Source organism: Wolffia australiana, chromosome 5, assembly GCF_029677425.1.
Source record: "Wolffia australiana isolate 7733 chromosome 5, ASM2967742v1".
Lineage (NCBI taxonomy): Eukaryota > Viridiplantae > Streptophyta > Magnoliopsida > Alismatales > Araceae > Wolffia > Wolffia australiana.
Window position 1 is genome coordinate 15,016,628 of NC_135839.1, and position 24,585 is coordinate 15,041,212.

At 41.7% G+C, this 24,585-nt stretch overlaps 1 protein-coding gene across 5 annotated transcripts; it reads right to left on the reverse strand.

Annotated features, from left to right (window-relative positions):
* Positions 1–9,863: 9,863 nt before the first annotated feature.
* On the reverse strand, positions 9,864–14,816 carry LOC144703455 (uncharacterized). 5 transcript variants are annotated; one of them, XM_078575615.1, is made up of 15 exons: positions 14,022–14,812; positions 13,812–13,928; positions 13,533–13,683; positions 13,194–13,351; positions 12,780–12,838; positions 12,564–12,658; positions 12,377–12,479; positions 12,198–12,292; positions 11,626–11,688; positions 11,485–11,560; positions 11,297–11,405; positions 10,903–11,015; positions 10,434–10,492; positions 10,199–10,307; positions 9,864–10,107 (listed from the first exon to the last, which is right to left on the reverse strand). In XM_078575615.1, exons 1-15 carry the CDS (start codon positions 14,404–14,406, stop codon positions 9,973–9,975), a joined length of 1,827 nt encoding a protein of 608 aa, XP_078431741.1. In that variant the 5' UTR covers positions 14,407–14,812; the 3' UTR covers positions 9,864–9,972. The 5 variants fall into 5 exon arrangements, 4 of the variants coding, with proteins under 4 accessions (XP_078431741.1, XP_078431742.1, XP_078431744.1 ...); XM_078575616.1 differs by having other exon boundaries at positions 13,533–13,674; positions 13,806–13,928; XM_078575618.1 differs by having other exon boundaries at positions 13,774–13,928; positions 14,022–14,160.
* Between the last annotated feature and the right edge of the window lie 9,769 nt (positions 14,817–24,585).

Here is a 24,585-nt window from a genome sequence, read left to right on the forward strand (position 1 = left end):
TGACGGAGTAGGGATGAGGGATGGGATGGAATAAGCACGGGAGGGAGTGAAGGGCCGTTCATTCAGTCATCCGTTTATGGAATTTGATTTTGTCCCGTATCATATGTCTGAAATTGTCATGATCACCATTCCATCATGAGTCCTTTTTCGTCATTCTTCCTTGACAAAAATTGGAATGGATGACGAAGTAGGGATGAGAGACGAGATGGAATAAGGTCACCCTTCTCTCCCTCCCAAACCCTTCTTCGACGCCTAAACTGGTCGACTTCCCACTGAGATGCCAGCCCAGGCCACCAGCCTACTAGCACCACCACCACTTCAATTTATCTTCATTCTGTCTCACTCTCTCTCCTTCTCTATCTATGCACTCATTAGCCTAGCTGCTCACCGTTGTCGTCGTTCTGCCGCCTCCGTGCCATTGCTACTGCAGGTGTCCACGTGACCAGCTCTTATATTTCCTCTTCATATTGATGACAGTTGCCATATATCTCGACTACATGTTGGAAATATATATGGCTTGGAAACCAGTCACACATTGCATGGTTCCTTCAATATTTCATTGGTAAGATATATTCATTATAATGCATGTGTGATGCTTGTAATTGAAGTCCGTGTGTGGTCCATTATAATGCATGCATGGAATGACTAAGTGACATAAGATGAAATCATAATATGGTCATCGTTAGGTTTTAAATATGTGTTTTAACTGTTCCTATTTGAAGGTTATTTGAGAAGGACGTATAAATATGGTGGCATGGACGCCAACGCATCGACACCGGACGCGTCGCCACCGTCAACTGAAGTCAACGTCTCCGCTACGGACACACCGCCACAGTCAACCGAAGTCAACGCCTTCGCCACGGACACGCCGCAATCGTCATCGGAAAAATTCAACATACCGGCGTTACGCACGTCTCCACGCACGCACGCTCCTTCACGCATCATGACACGTCGCCAACGACAGATCAACAACTGCCCCTTGGTGACATGAAGCACGTCCCTTGTCTTTAATTTCTCATCGTTAAGTTGTGTTTTCTCTTTCCTCCAAGGCCTATATGTATAGGCCATTGTTTCAAGAAATAGTTAGGCAGTCATTATTCAAGAATTGAGTTTATTGTTAACTCTTCTTGGAGGACTGCCCAGCCTCCCTATCCCTCTCCAACCCTACCTCCGCCGCCTCCGCCGTCGCCGCCGCTGCCACCTCGCGTCACCGGCCACCTTCTTCTCCATCTCTCTCTTTCTCTCTTGCCTTCTCTCTCTCCTCCTTTTCCCTTCTCTTCCCTCGCCCTTGACCACCTAGGGCAGCCGCCCAGGCCGCCCAATGATGCCGTCCCAGGCCGCCCAGGACAGCCGCCCCATGCCGCCCAAGGCCGCTGCCCCAGCCCGCCCAGGGCAGCCACCCCAGGCCGCCCAAGGCCGCCGCCCCAGGCCGCCCCAGGCCGCCCAAGGCAGCCACCACAGGCCACCCAAGGCCGCCACCCCACCCGCCTAGGGCAACCACCCAAGCCGCCCAAGGCCGTCGGCCCAAGCCGCCCAGGGCAGCCACCCCAGGCCGCCCAAGGCCGCCGCTCCAGGCCGCCCAGGGTAGCCAACCCAGGCCGCCCAAGGCCGCCCAGGGCAACCAACCCTTGGCCACCCAAGGCTACCACCCCGGACTTCTCAAGGTCGCCTTCCATACTGGTACTCGCGCACGCCATCCCTGACCGTGTCTGTTCGTCCGACCCGCTTTCAGCCAGGGCCGTTCAATGCCCGGAAACGCCCAGATTATTTCGTCCAGTGGGCCGTTTAACGCCCGGATTCACCCAGTCTTGTCACGATCTGAATTCCCCGCAGCCTCTTCACGCACTACGGTGCCGAGGTACGCCTGAACTCTTTGGTGTCGAAGTGTTCTCTGTCTAGTATTCCACGAGAAGTCTCCACCGCCCTCCGATTTGATTTGATTTGGAATTTCCTACTATTCTCTTCGAGAGTGTCGTTCATGACGTGAATTCGTGTATTAATTTTGGTGCCTCGGCATCGTCGCAGTGGGTGAAGACAGTACTCACGCCCTCGATGAGGATCGGAGCTGCACCACCAGTATCTCATCGGTTTTAAACTCCGAATTCGTCTGTGTGGATTTCTGCAGTCTGTTTTATCCCTCCATAGAACCCGTTTAGCACCCTTTACCCGTCGTTGGCATGTCCATCCCCTCAGTCGCCCTTTTCATTAGCTGTCCTACATCAAAATACCCAATAGCACTATCTAGTTGTATTCCTATTTGAAGGTAATCAGCAGTGTGGAGACATTCAAGAATAGATAGTGGGTACTCTTTGGGGGAAAAGTCCACTGAATCGATCGTATGAAACCCTAAATGGTACTATATCTAAGTGTCAACGAGGTTTTTTCATGTCTCAATCGTACAAGGATTATTTAGACCTGAGACACCAAAAAGATATATTGTGTATAGACAACTATACTTTCCCCATGACTTATTAGCCACTAATCACAATATCCAAATTAGCTCTAGCTCAAATAGCAAGAAACTTAAAAAAGTGATTGAGTGGTTAATATGGGATTGTCTGCCCACAGTAAAAGATGAGATTACCTCAAGGAAGAATATACATTATATCATTGGCTAGGGTAGTAGAGATAATGGAGAAGGCATTCGCTTATCATCTTTAATGCTTCTTTGTACTAACTAGGATGAATTAGGAATTAAAGGTTAACCATTCCCAAAGTCAGTTGGTAGTCTTGCATGGATGAAGGATTATATAAATACAGAAATTGATGATGGTAAAGGTTCAATGAGGAACTTCACATGCTCATTGGTATCATCTAGTGCATGAGGTTTCGCTTAATACCCCATGGGCTGGCAACTTAACCAATAGATTGGGTTGGAATCAATCCTTGATTAATTAATCTATATGACGATATATTTAATCAATAAGGTTAGTCAACAAATGTTATTGGGCTATTAAAGTTATTAACTATATTGATACATAGGCCTAGAGGGTCATACAAATAAGATCTATGGATGTTGGTAGATATACTCTATGTTTGGAGAGTTTTATTAAATATTCTTAGAGATGATGACTTTTGTGAAAACAAATCACATTTTATTATGAAAATTTAACTGTAAATTTTTAATATGGGGAGGTATACTCATTTCTAGGGAAGGACACGGTCTGACCGAAGTTCGGTCAGACCAGACCGAACCGAACCGTCGGTCAGCCTTTTTACAGATGACCGAACCTTCCGATCGAGGTCCGGTTCACACATCGAACCGGACCGAAGACCGTTACTCTCTCTCTCACCTGCTCCCTCTCTCCCTCCTTTCTTTCTCCCGTTATCTCTCCCTCTCTCTCTTTCGTCCTCTCTTCCTCTCGCCCGCTCATTCTCTCTCTCTGTTGTCCTCTTTCCCCCTCGCATGTGCATTCTCTCTCTCTCTCCTTCTCTCGTCGTCTCTCCCTCTCTCTCTTTCATCCTCTCTTCCTCTCCCCCGCTCATTCCCTCTCTCTCTCCCTGTTGTCCTTTTTCCCCCTCGCCTGCGCGTTCTCTCTCTCTCTCCTTCTCTTGTTGTCTCTCCCTCTCTCCTACTCGTTCTCTCTCACTCTCCTATTCATTCTCTCTCCTGCTCGTTCTCTCTCACTCTCCCGTGCGTTCTCTCTCCCTCTCTTTCACTCCCTCTGTTCCGGTCTCACTCTCCCTCTCATTCGCTCTCCCTCCTTCCCTCCCTTTCGCCGTCTTTCCGTTCTCACTCTCTCCCTCTCGTTTTCTTTCCCTCTATCCGTCTCCCTATCGCGTTCTCTCCCTCTCTTTCTCTCACCCTCTCTCCCGCTCTCCCTCTTCTCTTCTCTTCTTCTTCTCTCTCTATCCCTCTCTCTCTCTCCCTTTGTTCCAGTCTTTCTCTCTCTCTCTCTCATTCGCTCTCCATTCCTTGCTCCCTCTTTCCACTGCTCCTGTTCTCACTTGCTCCCACTCTTTTTTTTTCCCTTTATCCCTCTCTCTATCTCGTTCTCTCCCCTCTCTCTCAACTTCTCTCCCGATCTCCCTATCCTCCTCTCTCTATCTCGTTCTCTCCCACTCTCTCTCACCCTCTCTCCCTCTCCTCTCTCTCTTACTCTCTCACCCGCTCTCCCTCTCCTACTGTCTCCCTCTCTCTCTCACCCGCTCTCCCTCTCCTCCTGTCTCCCTCTCGCTCTCACCCTCTTTCCCGCTCTGCCTTTCCTCCTCTCTCCCTCTCTCTCTTGCTCTCTCTTCCTCTCTCTTACCCTCTCTCCCACTTCCTCTCTTCCTCTCTCTCGCTCCCTCTCTCCCTCTCCCCTCTCTCTCAAACTCTCTCCTGCTCTCCCTCTCCTCCTCTCTCTCTCTCTCTCAAGCCCTGTCATTCTCTCTCCCGCTCTCTGTCACCCCCTCTCTCTGTCACCCTATCTCCTGCTCTCACTCTCCCCCTCTCTCCCTCTAGTCCTCTCTTTTGCTCTCCCTATCTCCCTCTCTTATTCTCTCACACACACACTCTCCCTCTCGCAATCTGATGTCAGACGTCGTCTAGGACGTCGTCTGGTCGACACCGGGTATGATGTCTCGGTGCCGATAAGCGATGATGGTATCGGACGTCGATGGTGTCTTCGTCCGACGGGTAACCCTAACGGGTCGATGTACCTACGATGCAATGAATGTCCTACATGTCGTACGTGCAGGCTCTGACTCGAGGGAGGCGCCGAGCTCCAAGCTTGGATGGGTCGTCGGGTGATGGCGACGGTGGCCTCTCGAACCTCCTCAGAGCGACGAAGGCGTCTACGGCCAAACGGACTCGGTCCGTAGGGCTCGCACATAACGGACAGTCTCATCCGTACCAGTAAGACACTCACAGAGTCATAGTTTTCTCTCAAAATCTCTCTCACCTACCTAGCCCAAGTGCAGTGGAGTCGAGACGTAACTATAATGCAAGTGATAATTGAACGAGCGACGGAAGAACAGCGTACCTCGTTGTTAGCATGGCTTGTCGTGCAGGAGTCATCGACGGTTGCGGCAGTCGAAGCGGGTGTGGCAGGGAGGTGTCGGAGAGTGGACGACAGCTTGACAAGCAGTGATGATGCCGGAGCTCTAATTAAAGGTCAGAGTAGTGGAAGAACGGCTTGAGCAACGGCAGTGATGGAGTGTGTCAAAGCCGGCGTCAGGAGGTCAACGCGAGTTCCAATTGACAAGAGGCCCATTAGCGGGGTTGCCGAATCGGGAGCTCCCAACTCGGGCAGTCCGCATTAGGGCGGGCTTGGCAACTCGAGGGGCTCGACCGTGGCTTGGATGGCCAGTCCGGAGGCACCCCGGGTTAGGCCAAGGGGCTTCCTGAGCCAATCTATGGTGACAGACCAGCTTGGAACAATCCAAGCTTGTTCGGCGAGGTGCTAGATTGCACTATGGAAGCAACCATGGAGCTTAGCCGGATGAGACCCCAACGACGGATCGGGCATCAAGTCAGTGACGCCCAACGTGGTTTAGGGCAGTTGAGAGGGTCGACAGCTTGGGGTCCCGATGATTGTTAGTAGACGACCAGCACCAAATGGCGATGTCTGAATTTTGCAGAGTTGGAGCTGCCGCAGAGTGTCATCAAATCGGGGAGAGTCTATCGCCAAGCTGCAGATCGCCAGCCCCTAAATTAGCGTCGCTAAGGACTCCCGTGTAATCGGCACTACCGTAAGGTCAGTTGGCCGCGACCAGGGTGGCCTAGCTCAGGAATGCCCAAGTGTATGCCGAATTGAGCCCGAATCGAACACCAAATTGAACACCGAGTTGGGCGGCAAATTTGAACAAGCCAAAATTGAACCCCCAAATTGAATGTCGTAGGGTCAAGAGGAAGCTTTGCTCAGTCCCGAAGAGGTCCAACGCTGGTGTCCCGGGCCACGTAGGACGCCAGAGCGTGGGAAAACAAAGGAGGGGGAAGAGCGGGATCTCAAACTCTCACACCCCCAATTTGCTCCCTTTCTCCTCTATCTTCGTCTTCCTTTCTTTCCTTCTCCTTCCTTCTTTTCTCTCTGAACGAGGAGGTTGAGACCAGAGATAGAAACACAACACGATAAACTTTTCTTCCTGGTCTGAGGGGCTAGGGTGCCCCCCTCTTCCCTTATAACGGGGGGAAGAGGTCAAACGTTGTCCCCCCCTTAGTGGGTCAAAGGGGAGAGAAGAAGGGTCCACTAAGGGGGCCCTTATATAATGGGCCCCTCATTACAAAATAAAAGGGGGAAATAAAGAAATAAAAGAAGAAAAGAAAACAGAGAGGACTTGGGCACAAGGGAGGGGTTCCAAATGGGCTAAGGATCCCTCCCCGTGACGATGATGAAGGACGTAGGGACGCGTCGCGGACGCGACGAAAACACAATGTCGAGATGAGATAAGCACAAAAGACGATAAAGAATGAAGAAAACAAAACATGATACTTCAAGCGATTTCACCCGATCTTCGACGACGGTGGCGGCGGCGCGGACGATGTCGTCGACGATCTTCGATGGCGTGCGCCATCACAATCTCTCTCTATTGAACTCCCTCCTCTCGCCTACTCCCTCTCCTTCTTCCCCCTCACTTCCCTCTCTGGCTCTCCCCCTCTCGTTCCCCCTCTGTCCACCTCTCACTCTCTCCCTATGGTATTCTCTTTGCCTTTGCACTCTCTCAGTGTCACTCTCTCGTTCTCATTCTCATTTTCATTCAACATTGCTTCAGCAATAGAAGTGACATTAGATGCAGTGAGAAGACCAAGTCAACTTAATGTTGACTAGTCAACATGACTGACCAAAAACCGGACCGGACCGAGCCCGAACCAAGCCCGGATCGAGACCCAGACCGAACCAAACTTCAGGTCTAGGTTTAGGTTTTTGGGTAAAACTGGACCGAGACTGGACCGTGTTCTTCCCTACTCATATCTACCCATGCAAGTCAGTTTTAGTGCATGCTTTTCTTCTCTTCATCTTCCAATTGTTTCTTCTACTAAGGCCAAATGGAGAAGAAATTGGGTATCCAACAACATAACTTGATGTAAAGAAGAGGATAGCCAACACTCGGAATATCTTGTGGATACATCTATAGGGTTGACATCTAAATGGATTGAAGATACTCCCTTAAGGAACCAATAAATCATGGATCTGATCCATGAAAAGATGATTGTTTTTGTTTTTCTATGTTTTGACTTTCAGGGCCATCTTCTATTCAATATTCCACTATTCAAACACTATTGGATTGATTCAATGGAGCCTTTGAAATCCCAACATTACAACATTACAACATTACAACCTTGTCTTCCTAGTTGATGACGACAATCATGTTTGTTGTTCCCATAAATGATGAATATCATGGTCCTCATCCCCATTCATGATAGTCTTTGTCCCCCTCGATAATACTGGTCTTCCATGAAGATGAGGATTGATTCTCATATATAATGATTGTCCTGGTCATCATTCTCTTTGAGAACAGTCAAGATCATCATCGACGACAAGGTCGTAGTTATTGGGCTCATTATCAGTAGTCTTCCTCAGCAATGATAGTTATCGCCTTCCCAATGAGAGTGCGCATCCTCTTCAACCACAATCATTGTCTTTAGCAACAACATTCATTTTCCATGTCAATATTTTTAGTCATTTGTTGGTTTTTGTGGCTTTGATTAACTACTAGAGATCAAATGTCATACTCCAGAATAGGAAAGTCAATTTATAATTGATCTTGTTTCCATATATGACCACATCATCTCGTGTGCAACTGATTTCTCTCTCACATTTTTTCCTAGACTGGTCTCTTCAGGCCGTTCATGTATCAAGCCTCTAGAGCTAGTCACACAACCTATGTGACAGAGGATCTCCTCTAAGTCTCTTCAACTCTTATTAAATATCTCGTAGATCTTCTTACCATCAAGTCACATTAGTGGGGGGAGTGTTTTGAGAAGTAGAGTAGACAGGAGGGCCTCAATCCAGATGGCATGGGCATCTAAATGGGTGCCCACCTTATTTATACTTACTTTGAAACTTTTCTTAAAAGCCATTATAAAGTAAAATTATATCAACCAACGTCCATTGATCTTGTATGTGTGACCCTTGAGGGCCATGTATCAGTGTAGTTAATAATTTTAATGGCCTACTAATATTTATTAGCCAAGTATATTAATAAATTTTATTAGAGTAAATATTAATTAGTCAGCGATTGACTTAACCCAATCGATGTGTTAAGTTTCCAGCCCATAGGATGTGAAGCTCTACATTGTGCTCTACAAGATCCAGCACTACGTAATAGTAAATAAAAAATTTCTTGGAATCTTAGGTATCATTTATTACCTTGTATGTATAATCATTCATCTGTGAAGGACACTTGAATGACTCAGGGTATGGTTAGTCATCAAGTCCTAAGATTTATAACAGAGATCATTGGAGAACGTCTTATCCTAAATTTTCACAACCCTTGACAAGGGTCCTTTAGTCAATATTTTCTTATACCAACGGCAGACAGACTCATCTTAACCACTCAATATTCATGTACTTATCAAATCTTAACAAAGAGTAGTTTAAATCTCATGATTAAGAAGTCATATGTCGTGGTCGACCATAGTGCTGCATACACAAGATGTCTTTGTTGTCTCAATTCTTAGGAGTAACTTATACAACAGTGATATGAATCAACATGATTAAGGTTTAGGTATAATATCATTTAGGGATTCATAGAGATTAATTTAATGAACTATTTCCCTAGAGAGAACTCATTACATGTCCACAATGTCTCTACACTAATGGCCCCAAGACCAGCAATACTTATCATATAAGTAGGAGAAGATAGTCTTATTCCCTCAAGATAGTTGGATATATGTCGCAAGTATCCTTTGAATTGTAATATTTAGAATGCATGATTATATATTGGTGATCAGCGTAATGTGATCTCATCATAATTTACAAAGTCATTGAATGTGTTCAATGACATCATTATAAACATCACTTGAGAATAATAATAAATACATATATATTTTGATAAACTTACACATGAAGTGGAAGTATGACTGGTTTGATGGCCACACATATGTATCATCATCCTCATTGATGATAATTTTCATCCACATCAAAAATGCTTATGTTGATGTAAAAGTAGTCATCATCATCATAGTGGACAAAAAATCATCATCATCCCATTGACAGCAGTCATCCTTGAGGACGATTTTCATAATCATCACCCTTGTCGGTAGTCATCAACAAAGTCAACCATAATCATTGTCCTCACTATGATTGACGTTGTCTACAGTCTTCATAAAATAGTCATCACCAACGCCAACAATGATGATTGTTGTCGTCCTCATCGACAACAATCATCATCCTTGTGATCGAAGATATTCATCATTATCCACCATAGTCCTCATCAGCAACAACACTCATCTTCCTCACCATTGATAGCCATCATCCTGGTCAATGACCCTCATCCTCATGAGCAACGGTCATGGTCATAATCAACAACAATCATCATTCCCGTCAATAATGCTTATGTTAATGTTGTTATTTGTCAACAACTTTTCATAGTCATATTTCTCTATTGTGGTCACATTCTTCATTGACGTAAGGTGTTATTGATCGTAGAATATATATATAAATCAACATAAAACTTTAGGCTCTGTAAAAAATAAGTAATCAAAATGCTGCTCCATCCCGTCCGTTCGACTCCAATGTTCGTTGTCCATATGCCATCACTATTCCAGCACAGTAGGATTACAATGAGGAAAGCAATAACGATTATGTAGATGGCGACAATGATGATGAGTTCAGTCATCATCTACTTGGCTCGACCCGACAGTCATTTATCAGATCTAATTTTTAATATCTGTTCAGACCCCATACTCGCAAAAAATAAAACATAATTTCAGGTGAGGATTTTAACGAAAAAAACTTCATTTATTTCATTTGATTTCTAATTTATGTTCTGACCTGTATTTTCATTTGAAATAAATACAAATTGAATTAGTAGATTCAAATCTATCAACTAGCCCATGGAGGTGACTCGGACAGAGTGGTCAGCAGAGCCGGTCAAGAAGATGGGCAGGGTTGGATGCCAATCCACTGTCGTGATGGCCGAAGAGTGAGCTAGGGTTCTTAGTCCGCTTCTCTGGCCCTGAAGCTGAGAAATGGAATAAGATGTCTCTAATTTCAAGCTCAGGAGTTCAACAGGTCGATGAAAAATAAAACGGAAACAAAAGTTGAATATTCACCTGGAATATTGGTGATCTGACCGAATTCGAAGTGACCAACAGTTTTTTTCCATCTGAGTCTAGTCCTATTTCATGCCTGCTGAGTCTTGAACTTCCCAGGTTGCAGAACCTGCATGATTAGCTCATGATTGTTTTTTTTAAAGAAAATAACCCTGTGATTTGGTTTTTTAATCGTGCGGCTTTGCAGTGTCATTGCTCGAACAACTCAATGTCGATAGAGCCATGGAAAGATCACCTGCTGCAATCTCTTGACCAAAGAATTTTTCCTTGATTGTGCAAGCTCCACTCAAGCAACTGAACAGAAGATTGAGCACTGATAACTACAAAGAGGAAATTTAAGAAACAGAGGGAAACAATCCTTCAGACAAGGCTGCCCCTATACTTTTTAAAAAGGGCCAGATGAAAACAAAATTTATAATATTTTCCCCTTCAATGCGGCACTGACTATTTTATTCTTTACACTTTGTTAAGCGGCTTTCATATGAACGATTCCTGAAAATCTTCCACAGTAAAAGATCACTTTTAAAAGTTTGGTGCTGATCAACTGGGATTAAAGAAAACAAGGAGGCACGTCGCAAGGATTCAAGAAAATACAATTGAATCTTAAATTGGGTATTGTTTGTTTAAATGGTTGACGAAAAAAGATCATCCAAAAGAATATTTAAATTGATCGACACTGAGCAACAAGCAAAAAAATCACAAACCTTTCCATCAGAACCCAGACTAAATATGCTGGTTTCGTCGGAACCAAATCGCACAGAGCACACGGATGAGTCGTGAGCAGGCCAGCCTGTGATCTGTAGGTTTGCGGACATATCTACACACCTGATTAAGAAATTCATTTGAACTGATGAACCGAAAGGATCGCCTCAAAACCTTCAAATAATTGCGACGACAGAAGTTTTAAGAAACTGGATGCAAAAAAGGAGAAGTCACGATTCACATCCATAGAAACAGATTATTTTCATAAATAGTAGTAAATTTGACATGGTCGACTTGAAGAGTAAAAATCAAGCGATTATAAATATTTTATAAATATAAGTAAAAACATAAATTCTGGGAGGATTAATTTGGATGAGATAAAATGAAAAAGGATACCAAATATATGGATCATTCCATCAGCAGCAGATGCCGCCAAGATTTTCCCGTTGTGGTTGAAGCACAAAGATGTGATCACTGGAGGGTCCTTTCCAAGAGGAAGAACTGACTTCACCAAGCGTCAAATATTTCAGCACACGACTCAATAGAGGGCGATCAATATATTTGGCAATTTGACATTCACATACCGTGGCTTTCCACGATTTCATATTCCAAACAGTCAAGGAAGCAAATCCCGAGTAGTTTATCTGACCACTGTTGTACCTGAGTGAATTAAGATGTTGATAGTTCTTCCTTTTTTAAAATTCATCAAGAACTTGGAAAAATACCTTCTAGATGCAGCTGCGGAAACAAAAATAGGCTCAACCGGGCTGCACTTCAAGTCCAGAACGCTTAAAAATAACACAATGATAAGTTAATAAAGAGGAACCAGAACTCATATTGGCGTTCTGTGACGATGATGAGTTCCTCATCCACGAGGAATGATGAAGAGGATGGCTTGTCATCGTCCTTGTCGGCCCTAAGAATGAAAAGGATGATATATACATTGTCCTGGTCATCCTCATCATAGACAAATGATAAGGATGATGAAGATTTCGTCACAGACATACAAAGGAGCAAGTATAGAGAAAGTGACGAATCTTCATCGTCATTGATACAATCCCCGAGCGGTTTCCAGCCCTTCAAGGGATTGGGGATGCTCGTGGGCTGGATTGTCTTCATGGGCCAATATCGTTCATAAACACGGCCCAGGAGAATGATGAACTCGTCACTGTCATTGTCATCAAGAGGATCACGAAAGACTGGGACAATGACTGACTTGTCATCATCCGCAGGCCCTCAGCCGCAGTGACAGGGACCACTATCTCATATTGCACAGAATGTGTCCCTCTGTATCAACCTAGGATAATCAGAAGATGTGCTGAGGTCGCAAACTACTCTCTTAGCGTCAACATTCCATGCCTTGATTCCTCCGTTTGCTGTCCCAATGACCAGCTGTCCCAAAAAAAAGAAATTCAAAATTATCCAATTTTAAAATTAAATGCTGACACTGTTACCGTTTGAAATGATTTATCATACCAGTCGATCGGATCTACACTCCCAGTCAAGAGACATGATCTCTGCCCCGCAATATATGGTTGCATTTCTAGATGTTGGGGTTGTGGAGTTGTACGTCCAAATTCTTTTCCAATCATAAAATTGGCGGTTATTATGATTCGATGCAATATCAAAAGACAGATAATCCTACAAGTTCTCAAAATATTACCTTACAGTTCCATCAACAGATGCACTAGCAATATTGGTTCCACCGGCAGAAAACCGACACTTGGTGATAGGACTCGTGTGCCCCAAAAACGTTTCCTGAAAATTAAAACATAGACCAATAGAAAATAATGAAATAAATCCCAACTTGATGCGTTCCTAGAAATTTATAAGGTAAATTCAAATGATGACTACAGTGTTCATTTTATGGATCACTTGCCTGGAAATCTACTTTAACTTCGGGGAAATCTTCTTCCAGCACTACGTTCCCCTCCTCCCCTGTCAAGAGCGCAAATTATCCTCATTGTATTTTGCACGAGAGAGAAAGATAAAATCCAGTTAAAATCGGATATTCCAATAGAATTTTTCATTTTCTCATAAATTCTATCAAGATGAGTATCTACTCATGCGCTATTCATTGAAAAAAAGATTGAAAAATAGATGTCAAGATATTAGAAATATGTGAAGTTGCTTCTCCCCCATATCCCTTAACTTGCACTTTCCGGATGGGAAAATACTATAGAAAGGTCCGATGTATCGAAAACACCGATAAAAAAGGAAAGCACACGGAAGATTTTATGAATCAAAAGTTATTCCAATAAATCTCAGGAAGAAAACGATAAATCAGATGCACCTTCTCTGATAATCATCTCCGCGAATGATGAAGGTAAGTCAACAATTGAAGCATTGTCACTACTTCCAGCTTTGTCGCTTAAAATTTTCCCTTTCGTGTGGCTGGCAGTTGGACTATCCTCCCCAACTTTGGAAGTTTCACACGCTGCTGGAACAATGCTGAACGTACATAATCTAGTTAATAAGATTTAAACGTTGATGTTCAACAGAGAGTACGCTATTGCAAAATGATACGAGAAAGACATCAGTTTCAATCAAAATGAACAAATGACAGAAAATCATCAAAATCAAACATCATCAGGCTATTGAAAATCAAACAGGGCGACTCGAAACAGCTGACCTCCTCATCAATGACAGCTCAGCATCTTTTTCTTCCAACAAAGCCTGAAGCTGAGACAATTTCGTATTCATTTGTTTGATGTCATTCTTAAGGTGCTTGACCGCATTCTTTTCCGTGCTGATTTTCAACAACCCAGGGATCCTTGCACTGGCTAAGGATTCTCAAAAAACAAATAGTTGGAAAAGTATTAACATTACTTCGATGTTTGCAAAACATCAAAATAAAAGTGGGATAGTCCAACGAGAAGAGGAAGAACTCTGCTTGGAAGGATATTGGCACCGTTCAAAATCGCACTCAGAAAATTTCTGAAAGATATCCGCAAAGCATCCAACCACTCTCTGGAAAAGTAAACTCGAAACTGCGGGTCCAGGTTTGGGTTCTTGAGATAGGGAATCGCTGCCAAGATCCACAGTCAAATAAGGAAGAAAAACAAACAAAAAAAAAAAATCAGACTGAAAGAGAAATTAACGAAGGGGTACAGCTACCCACCAAACCATGGACTCCAATCATCACGCCTCTGCAGCAAATTGTCCCCGTGCGCACCAAAGAATTCGATCACCTTGTCTGCCCGTCCAGATTGCAAAGCGTAGACGACGTAGTAACGAAGAATTGATAACTCTAATTTTCCCATCGAAGAAGCCAGCACTGAATCGGAGCAGAGGCGGTGCTTAAAGAAAGAGAGAAGGCTGACGAGCTTGTCGGCCTGGAATTTTGGGATATACCCGGAGAAAACGAGATCGAGCAACTTGTCGACCTGAAAATCTTTCCCTATATCAGTCATTAACTCGGATTCAAATGCTTGAAGGGTCCCCGTGAAACCCCTGAAAACGAGGAACTCTCTCAAGAGCTCCTCAGCATACGCCATGTTCTCCATCTTTGGATCCCCAGAAACGGTTCCGCTCGGAGAACCTTGGGACGAACACCTTCAAAACCCAATTCTTTGGGTAAAATTCAAATCATACTGCCGACCATCTCTGTAGAATCTCAGATTCGACTGAGCAAGGAAGCAAAATTTGGCTTGAAACCGATCAAGAACAAATCGAATCTATGGTAGAGCAAATAGAAGTTACACCCGCAGAGGATCGAATTCAATGCCCATCTGATTATTCCCTTCGTTGCCGTTTGCCCAGGTTGCAAACGCTAAAACCCACTCGGAAGAATCTATCTCAAGATCACATCTTTGGCGCTGGAAAGTAGCTGCATCTGGAGGCGACAGATCGACATTCCCCTCGAATTGTATATCAATAGTTTACCCATGAATTCAGGAGCATGATTGTTTAACTAAGGGATATAGTTTCATTTTCACAACGGACTGATTCCCAAGCCCATTTTACTGTTTGCTCTTTCTTCTATTTATTTTTTTATGTGATTGCACTAGGATTGGTCCAAAGGTATATGATCCAATATACTTCACATTGAGATTTCACACCATCTTTGTAATTCAGAGCCCTGGACAAATTAGTAGGGAATCAGCTCCTTGGAAATTCCTCCTTTGTCAATCACAATAACAAACTTTATAGTTTCTCCCCTTGTATTTGAAGTGAAACTGAAGACAAAAAATGCATTCATCTCGTGACTTGACGAATCACTAGGTTAGCTATTGGCATACATAGTAAAGGCAGTGCGAACGACGCCAACCATTCCTAATAGGTTATGATGGAGTGTTGAACTTGACTGAGGACACATCAATCAAGGAATGCATGTCAGGTACACATTTTTGCATTCATAGGCATAGAATATATGTAAATATACATTTCTTTGGTCTATTATGAAGGACACATGTAATTATATTTAAGTTGTGACTTTGATTCCACATACAATATCTCTATTAAAATACTCTCAGTGATATCTGAGACTCAGATACTGAATCTTCCATATTTCTTTTCTAATAGGTTATGAAGGAGTGTTGAACTTGACTGAGGACACATCAATCAAGGAATGCATGCCAGGTACAAATTTTTGCATCCATAGTTATAGAATATGTGTAAATATTCATTTCTTTGGTCTATTATGATGGACACATGTAATTATATTTAAGTTGTGACACTTTGATTCCTCATACAATACCTCTATTAAAATACTCTCAGTGATATCTGAGACGCAGATACTTAATGTTCCATATTTCTTTAGTGTTCAGAGGACAATCACTCTTTCTCGAGTCTTCTTTGTTCTTTGTATCTTATATTTTTTTAATATCTCAAGCTTTTCTTCTTTATTTATCTAAATACATGTTAAAAATATAAAAATATTACTTATATATTGCTTAATTCCTCCAAGTTTCAAACCTTGAGAAATTCTCAAATTGAATTCTACCTCCCTACAGATGAAGCCCTTTAGTGCCCTATATATAATATAGAGTAAATTAATTTGGGTATAACCTAATACAAATATTATTTGATGTGTGAATTAAATAATGACAACAAATACCTGTACTTTGGACATTAAAAAGTTATATGAAATTCAAAAATCTACTCAGGCTTTAAGAATTGGACGGCCCGGATCTTCTATAATCTAGGCTCATGTCATGGCATGGTCCATAATCATGGGTGATGTGCCCCACGATCTAAATTTCAAATGGAGTCAAACCTTTTGATTCCATGCGTTCTAGCCTGACTCACTGGTCCACTTTTAGAATCCTTGTTTGAGACCTCATTGTGCCTATTGCTAGGTATGTTGGCTCTTCTAGTCCATTTGAATGACACCATTACTTTTATTCTTTTCTTCTAACTCTTTACACTCACTAAGCTTAATGTGAGACCAAGTACATTAAACGAAGAGATAAAAAACTATTGAAATAAACAGAAATAAAGATTTGAAATGTTTGTTCCAAATTGAAAGAAATTACTTTAATATTAAATTAATTCCAGGAAACTCTTAAAAACCTAGAAAATCATATTAGCTTGGATAATGTATTATAGAATAATAAAGAATAAGATGAAACATGAATATAATAAAAAATCTAATGAGTGACATTTTGCATTATTTCAATAAATTCAATGCATAAAAAGATGAATGCTTACATCTAAATTTACACAATTGATGAATATTATCGATATGGAGTTAAACTTTATGTGAAGAAAAACGAATATTGGGGCTCTCTTTGAATGAGAATAAACATGGTAATAAGAAACTAACGAGCTAATAAGATGGAAATATAGAGATATTTTAAAGAGAATAGCACGATGTGTATTAATAAGATAAAAATTAATGATATATTAAGCATACAATAGGACGAGATGATGGAGATAGAAGTATGGGTGGAAGAATGAACAAGAAATAATGACATTGCTGGCGATGCATAAGTAGGGAAGACAATATTAATAAGTAAGATGAGAGAATGGTTGGTGATATACGTAATATACAATCATATGAAATAAATAAAGATACAGTAACAGATAATGTGTTAAAATAATAAAATATTTATTAGGCATTTTAAAAGAATACTATGATGTGTGTCGAATAAAAATGAATGAAATAAAGTATTGATTAATTACTAGGAGGCACGGTTTCAAGATATAGAGAAGATTAAAGAATGAGGGGAAAAGGAATTGAGAGAAATGTTTGTAATGTTTGAAAGGCCATCGTTTATAGCACACGAGAAGTGAAATTTTGAGAAGAAGATGGAATAAAGTATAGATGCATAAAGCAATAATTTGTATTGGGGAAATTTCAATAAGATGGAATGAAGTATTTGTTGGGTTCTAGAGGCCTTGATCTGTATGAAGATTAAGGATTCCACGAAGTGGAAGACACGTAACGGAATCAAACGACATCATTAAAATCCTTAAACAAATTACCTCGGCATGGATTGCATCTGTGATTCATTTGATCCTCGAACAAGTCACGAGGAGATGCTCATCAGCGCAGACTCTAGAAGTATCAACATGGTCCTCAGCATGTCGGATCTCCTCCTTCTCATTGATTAGCCCCGTTCAATCTCCATCGTCATGGCTACGTTGTCCCTATCGCATCGGGCATGGAGAAGAGTCATGGGGAGATGGGAGAAGAAGGGGGAAGGCCCTAGAATAAATCTGGCCTTGGTGAATTTTTTTCAACGCTTTCCCCTATTTATACTTAAAAGGGTATTATTCATAAAAACCCCCAAACGTTAAGTATATTTTTTGACATCCAAAAGACCATTTGCATGTGACTCTCAAGGCCCATGTATCAACCTAGTTAACGACTTGAGCACCCAATAACCTTTATTGGCCTTCTAATTTAATTAACTATATCATCGTATAGATTATTTAATGGCGGATCAATTTAACCAAATAGATAGGTTGTCTCCAACAAGTGGGGTGCCAAGCTACACCTCGTGCTCTAGAGGATACAAAGGAGTGTGTATCGACACACTTATTCGGAGAAGTTCGTCTCTTCTCGCTTCTCCTCACTCAACATGTCCATCTATCCAAAACCCAAACCTTGGTCTCTCACTTGCTCCACTTGCTCCTTTGTGATTTAAGCTACGGTGATTGAGCTAGCATACAGGTGATTTGTCTCATCGAGCTGTGGAGATTCCTTTCCTCTATCTATGAACGACCTATTTATTTTCCCTATTTGGCCCTTCCTCTAAACATGGTTCTCAAGTGTTTTCACAGGGCATGATTCATCATTTTGAAGGTAGGTTTTCACCTAATAAACTTGAGTGAGAAGATTAAATCAAAGGAAGTCATCTAGAAGGAGGTCATTTGAAAGGAGTACGACAATCTAGGAAAAGTTACTTTCAATTGGGCAATTGGGTCATTAAATGTTCAGAAGTAGAGGTACCAAGAACAAAAATCAAGAGATGCATAGAAAGGACTATTCTCTCACATTATTGGAAGAGAAATATGAGACCCAATGAAGAATATGCATCTTGTGATTGTTGTGGATGACATGGTAGAGGTCACTAGACTTTGCCCCTCCCATACTCTTCAATGATCATATATGGGCACATGTGGCACGACAAACGACAAGCGCCACTCGGGATATGAAAAGCGCGCGCGGAAGACCAAGCATCGCGGAATCCAAAGCACCTTGACTTCTCAACGTGCATAGAAAACAACGACGATGATGAGGAGATAGAAAATTTCAAGGGCTAGGATTTCTTCAACTTCAAACGGCCATTACTTTTGATCTACAACTCCAATTGAGCATTGCTTCATCTTCTCCCCCTCTTTCTCTCAATACTCTCTTATCTATAAATAGAGGCCTGGATCATTGTAAAATTCATCTTGAACTTGCTTTCTACTTGTGTAGTCTGATTGAAAGATAGTGAGCTTTGATATCCATCAAGAGTGTTCTTGATGTCCTGGGTGTGTGGGAAGAAGCATTAGAGAAGAGGGGGAGTTTACCAGCACTTGTAAATCGTCGTGATCCTGGCAGAATGTAAGGATCAAAGGTAAATTTCTTCGCCTTACATTGTCTCTTTCCTGACACCATAGTTAACATGATTAAGGTTTATAATCGTAGTTGCACTCTCATTTTACTCTCTTTTCTTGTCTCTCCATCCTCGCCACTGTACCACTCCCATTCCAATCACTATCGTTGTTCATACCATCGTCCATCATCATGTCCGTCACGTGCACTTACTCTTTTATTTAAGTTAAATTAACTTATAACTTACGTACTTTTGATCAATACCACTAGTTCACGTCCTTGAATCTTGTTTTCGTCAATCCTCTTATCGATCATCACTAGTATAAGAAATCAATTCCTTAATCACCGTTTAATGTGCAGATGATACATACTCATCATTAACTAAGTATTCTTAAGTACATTTAATATAGTTTTTATTTAAAAATCTCAATTACCAAAGACAAATTAAAAACCCTAAAATTGAAATCATCCATTTGCGTCATTTTTGGGGAACGGTAGCCATTAAGGATTTAATTTCTTTTATTTTGGTGATTTTCTCTCTATAACTAATAGTGATCAAAATGGTGCAATCAGCTCCTCGAGACCGATGAAGATGGGAAGAAAAGGTACAACTCTCATCTTAAAAGCTCTATAATCTTTACAAGTTATAAGGATATATCTTATCATGAACGGTAGAATAATCAAAACAACATAATGAGAATGAAAGTGAAGGAGATAAAGGAGAGGCTTTGAATAATCAAAACAACCTTGAGAATTGTGTTATTAATGAAGGACATAGACGGCGTAGATTAAACAAATTTTCTGCTCCTTTAGGATACGAACCTCTTATTAAGATTAATGCACCTACCGACAAAAGTTCAATTTTTAAAATTGATCGTCATATGATTTTATGGCTCCCTAATTCCATGGTTTATCTCAAGAAGATCTGTATAAGCATTTGGAAGAATATACTTTGATTTGTCAAACATTTCACTTCCATAATGTTACGAATGAGGTTATTAAAATGCGGTTATTTCCTTTCAATATTAGAGATAAAGCTAGAAGTTGGTTTACATCTCTATCTCTGAATTTTGATTCATGGAAAGAGATGGAAATCACATTCTTAAAAAAAATCTACTCCGTTGGAAAAATGTATTCATATCGACGAGCGATAAGAGAATTTGCTCAATGGCCCGACGAATCCTTAGGAAAAGCATGAGAAAGGTTAAAAGAATTAACTCGAAAATGTCCACACCATGGCATAGAAGAATGTGAGATAGTCCAAACATTTTATGCAAGATTATGAGATCAAGATCAGAAGATGATCGACGCAGCTAGTGGAGGTACAATTATGCATAAATATTTAGATGAAGCACTAGGCATTTTAGAAACACTAGCAGAAAATGATGCATATTACTCTGCTCTTAATTGTAATGGGAGAAATGAAAATCCTAAGAGGGGAGGGATGATTTACATTACATCCTAAGAGAGGAGGGATGTGATGTGAATGTCATTGAACCCGATTTACGAAATTGAGCAGTTAGTAAAACCTGTTTCTGATATAACTACATGAATTGATAGTTGAAAATCACCTAATTCCTCTCATTCTTCTCAAATGGATTCTTCACTTTGCCCTCATTTCTCTAGTGCTGATCATGTAAAAATATATTGTCCAATATGAGCAAATCATGGCTATTGATCGGTCCAAGATGAGTAGACCTATAGCTCAAAATTTTTAGAACCCTAGAGATTGTGGCTATCTGAAGAATAACATGCCAAGAAACACATATCGAAATCCTATTCCTTTTCAACAAGAACAGAGAAATTTCTATCCAAGGCCTAATCACAGTACTTTTCACCAAACTACTAATCCTTCGTATGATGAGCTCTACAGGAATGTGCAGGAGAGACAAGATAAAATGGAGCAGATGCAAGTTCAAATGATCGGAATACGACAAGAATTCAAGAAGGAAATGGAGCAAAAGAGAGAAGAAAATAACTCAAGAACCGACATCAAAGAAAAAGATAAAATGGACGAGAATGGATTCCCTATCCATGAAACAGGTTGACTCCCAACTCAATCCCAAATTAATCCTAGGAATTTACATTTTATCGAAAGTCATGATTCATCTTTGCACGAAACCATGCATGCAATTTCTAAATTAAGAAATGGGAAATTTTTGCTGAATGTTTCTGAAGTTCAAAGAGAAGAAGTAGAAATATCTCAGGAAGATACTGATGATTCTACCAAGATAGGGCCGAATCCAATAGGTTATGCTCCACCCATTCCTTTCCCTGATGCTCTAAAAACTCTAGAGTTAAACCAAACCCTCATGATTAAAAAAGGCTTCTAGAGATTTTTAAACAAGTAACTATCAATATTCCCTTGACTGAAGTAATCCCTTCTTATGCAAATTTTTTTGAAAAATATATGCACACCTAGCCAAAAGCGTAAGAGAATTAAATTATCCAAAAATGTTAGTTCTATTTTGAAAAATCATCCAGAAAAATGTAGGGATCCAGGAGGCCCCCTAATCAAGTGCGAGATAGGAGGCATGATTTTTCTAAATCATTACTTGATTCAGGAGCTAGTGTCAATATTTTGCCAAAAGCCTTATAAGATAGATTAAAATTTGGGGAATTAAAACCGAATTATGTAGAGTTACAATTAGCAGATGGTTCTATTAGGCAGCCATATGGAAAATAGAACAATGTTATTTTCCGGTTGATTTCATTATCATCAATATGAAGGTGACCGATGATATTAGAAATGCTCCTCTCATTTTAGGAAGACCCTTCTTGGCCACAGCTAGGGCAAACATGGATTGGGAAAAGAGAATCTTAAATTTGGTAAAGAAAAAATGGAGATTAACATATCTAAGTTAATGAAATATCCATAAAAATCATCTGAAGAATTATGTTTTCTCAATGTTTTTGAGCATACTGATTACAACTCTTTATATGAATCTCCTCAAGAAATTTCAGACTCTTCAATTGTTGATATAGATATATGCTCTCTTGATGTAAATATTAATTTAAAACCGTTGCCATCAACTTTAAAGTATGCATTTCTAGGGGATTTTCCAGTTATCATTTCATCATCTTTATCTTTGAAACAAGAGAAATAATTACTCGACATGCTTAGAAAATATAAATCTGCCATTGCATGGTCTATTTATGTTATCAAAGGCATTAATGCATCTACATGTGTTCATAGAAGTTTTGCAGAGGATTATTAATATGGTTAGAAAAGAGATATTAATATGGTTAGAAGATCGATTTGTTTAGTCCATTTCTGATAGCCCTTGGGTAAGTCCTGTGCATGTAGTCCCTAAGAAAACAGGAATCGCTATGGCTCAAAATGATAAAGGGAAAGAAATTCAAACTAGACTGCCAGCTAGGTGGAGGATATGCATTGATTATAAGAAGCTTAATGTAGTCACAAAGAAAGATCATTATCCACAACCATTTATGGATGATCAACCTAAAAAAATTTGCAGGACAAACTATTTTTATTTCTGAGATGGATATTCAGGATACAACCACGTAATAATTTACCCTCATGATCAAGAAAAGACTACTTTTACTTGTGATGGCAGACGTCACCAATGGTGTCGTCCGACAAGTAATTTCCTAATGGAATGTAACTACTTGAATGCAGATGACCTAGGTGGAGTGTACGTGCAGGTCTGACTTGTGGGAATTTCCCGAGTTCCAAGCTCCGAGGCAGGTGACCGGTGGCAGTGACGGTGATGTTCTAACCTTCGTCGGAATGACGACGGCGACTATAGTGCCGAACAGAATAATTCCGTAGATGCTTGCACGTAACGGACGGGCTCGGCCTGTGCCTAGGGAAACACTCAATTTTTAGCTGTGTCAATGTAATCTCTCACCTAAACTAACCCGAGCGTGGTGGAGCTTAGTCAAAAATATACTGAAGAAAGTAATGTAACGGACGAGCAAGAGACGACGTACCTCGTTGGTGGCATCGCTCGTCAACGGAATCTTCGTCGGTGTGAGTGTTAGTGCGAGCTGATGCAGTAGGAGACATGTCGTATTCTGGTACGACTGGGCTCGACTGACGGTGATGACACTGTGCAGGAGTGTGATACTGAGGTGACAAGGAGGGAAGTAAGGGTGAGAGTCATAGAGTCGACATAGTACGGGTGATCGATCAAGGGTCAACGGTACGTCCATGTTGGCGGATCGACGCAGCCAGAGTAGTTGGATGATGTTCATCATCACAGAAACTATGACGGTGTTGCCAATGACAGTTATCGACGATCGCGGACAGGAGCTTCGAAGGTGTGACAGATGGTGCTAGCGACAACAAGATTACTAGGCACTTGGGTGCGTCCATTGTTAGAATCATCAACTGGCGCCAACCTCAGTGTACACGTCTATCACACGAGGTGCAAGCAGACAAGAAGAAATCTGTTGATTTTCAAACAATCGTGCAAAGAGATGAGCGCAACGTCCCAGCATCCAAGACTCTGTGTTAGTCGCTTTCATGGCTTGACCGTCGAGGACAATGTCTGACAATGGCGCACTTGAATTCCACATTCACTCTGGCGGTAGGCGTGGAATGATGGGAATGTCAATTCAGGGCTTTGTTGACAGTCTAGTTCCATAGTCAGTGGAAGGGACACAAGAATCCGTCACTCGGGCCATCGACTAACGATGGGCACCAGAAGAGACTGGGCAGTCGGCGCTGTGATCAAAGTGCGTTGGTAATAGTGCGAGGGATTTTCACTATCCCATGCATTGTTCGCGATGACGAAACGCATCTAGAAGGCGACGCTAGTGGTTGCAGCCTCCACTCAACCACAACACAGTGAGCGGGTTGACCGACCAGCGAGTCTGGATGATCTGTAGACCGTGGGAGGGTGAAAGGTGGATCTGATGGCAAAGACAGCCTGTATATCCGGTGGCCGTGGACGCGCAGAGGGGTGGAAGTCACGCGCGACGACGGTCTGTATCTCGGCGACCGCAGGGCGGAAAGACGCGGGAAAATCTCACATCGTTGATGGCTTGTATTCCTCTCGCTTCTTTATCAATCTTTCTTCTCCCATTCCACTTTGTATTTTCTTCCATTTCCCTCTCTTCTCCCTCTTCTTTCCTCCTTCCTCTCCTTTCTTCCTCTTCTTTGTGAGATCCAGGCGTGAGTAAGTGCCAACAAAATATTCCAGATCTGATTTGGTATGGTGCCCATCATGGCCTTATATATGGCTATGATGGGCCCCTTTAAAAAGAGTCCAATAAGGGGCCCAACAAGGGGGACCCCTTTTTTAAAACACAAATAAAATGCACTATGGAAATTTAAACGACGCGATGACATGGACGATATGGATGCGCCACAACGAACACAACACGACATGACAAACTGACACAATGAAAATGAAAACACAAGCACGGAAAAATGAAAAATAAAGCAAACACAAACCGGCGAGAAATTCAAACGATCGATGGCGCGGTCGTGCTTTTCACCTGGGGTGTCATATCCGGATGTCTTCACCATTGCCTTGGCATGCCGGTCGTGCTGAGCGCAAGCCGGCGGGTCGTCAATGGTTATGATGACGGCTCCGATGATGTCTCTGATGGGGTAAGTGAGCACTCCATCAACTTGCCTTTTTGGTAATTTTGCATTTAGAAGGATGCCATTTGGACTATGTAACGCACAAGCTACATTTCAAAGATGAATGATGGCTTTATTTTC

Bases quoted from the DNA above. Each gene is read 5' to 3' on its own strand.
- LOC144703455 (XM_078575615.1), bottom strand. From the start codon at position 14,406: ATGGAGAACATGGCGTATGCTGAGGAGCTCTTGAGAGAGTTCCTCGTT. The intron at 13,929-14,021 runs GTGGGTAGCTGT...GGATCTTGGCAG, and splicing joins TGATTGGAGTCCATGGTTTG to CGATTCCCTATCTCAAGAAC. The intron at 10,108-10,198 runs GTGAATATTCAA...TCCATTTCTCAG, and splicing joins TCAGATCACCAATATTCCAG to CTTCAGGGCCAGAGAAGCGG.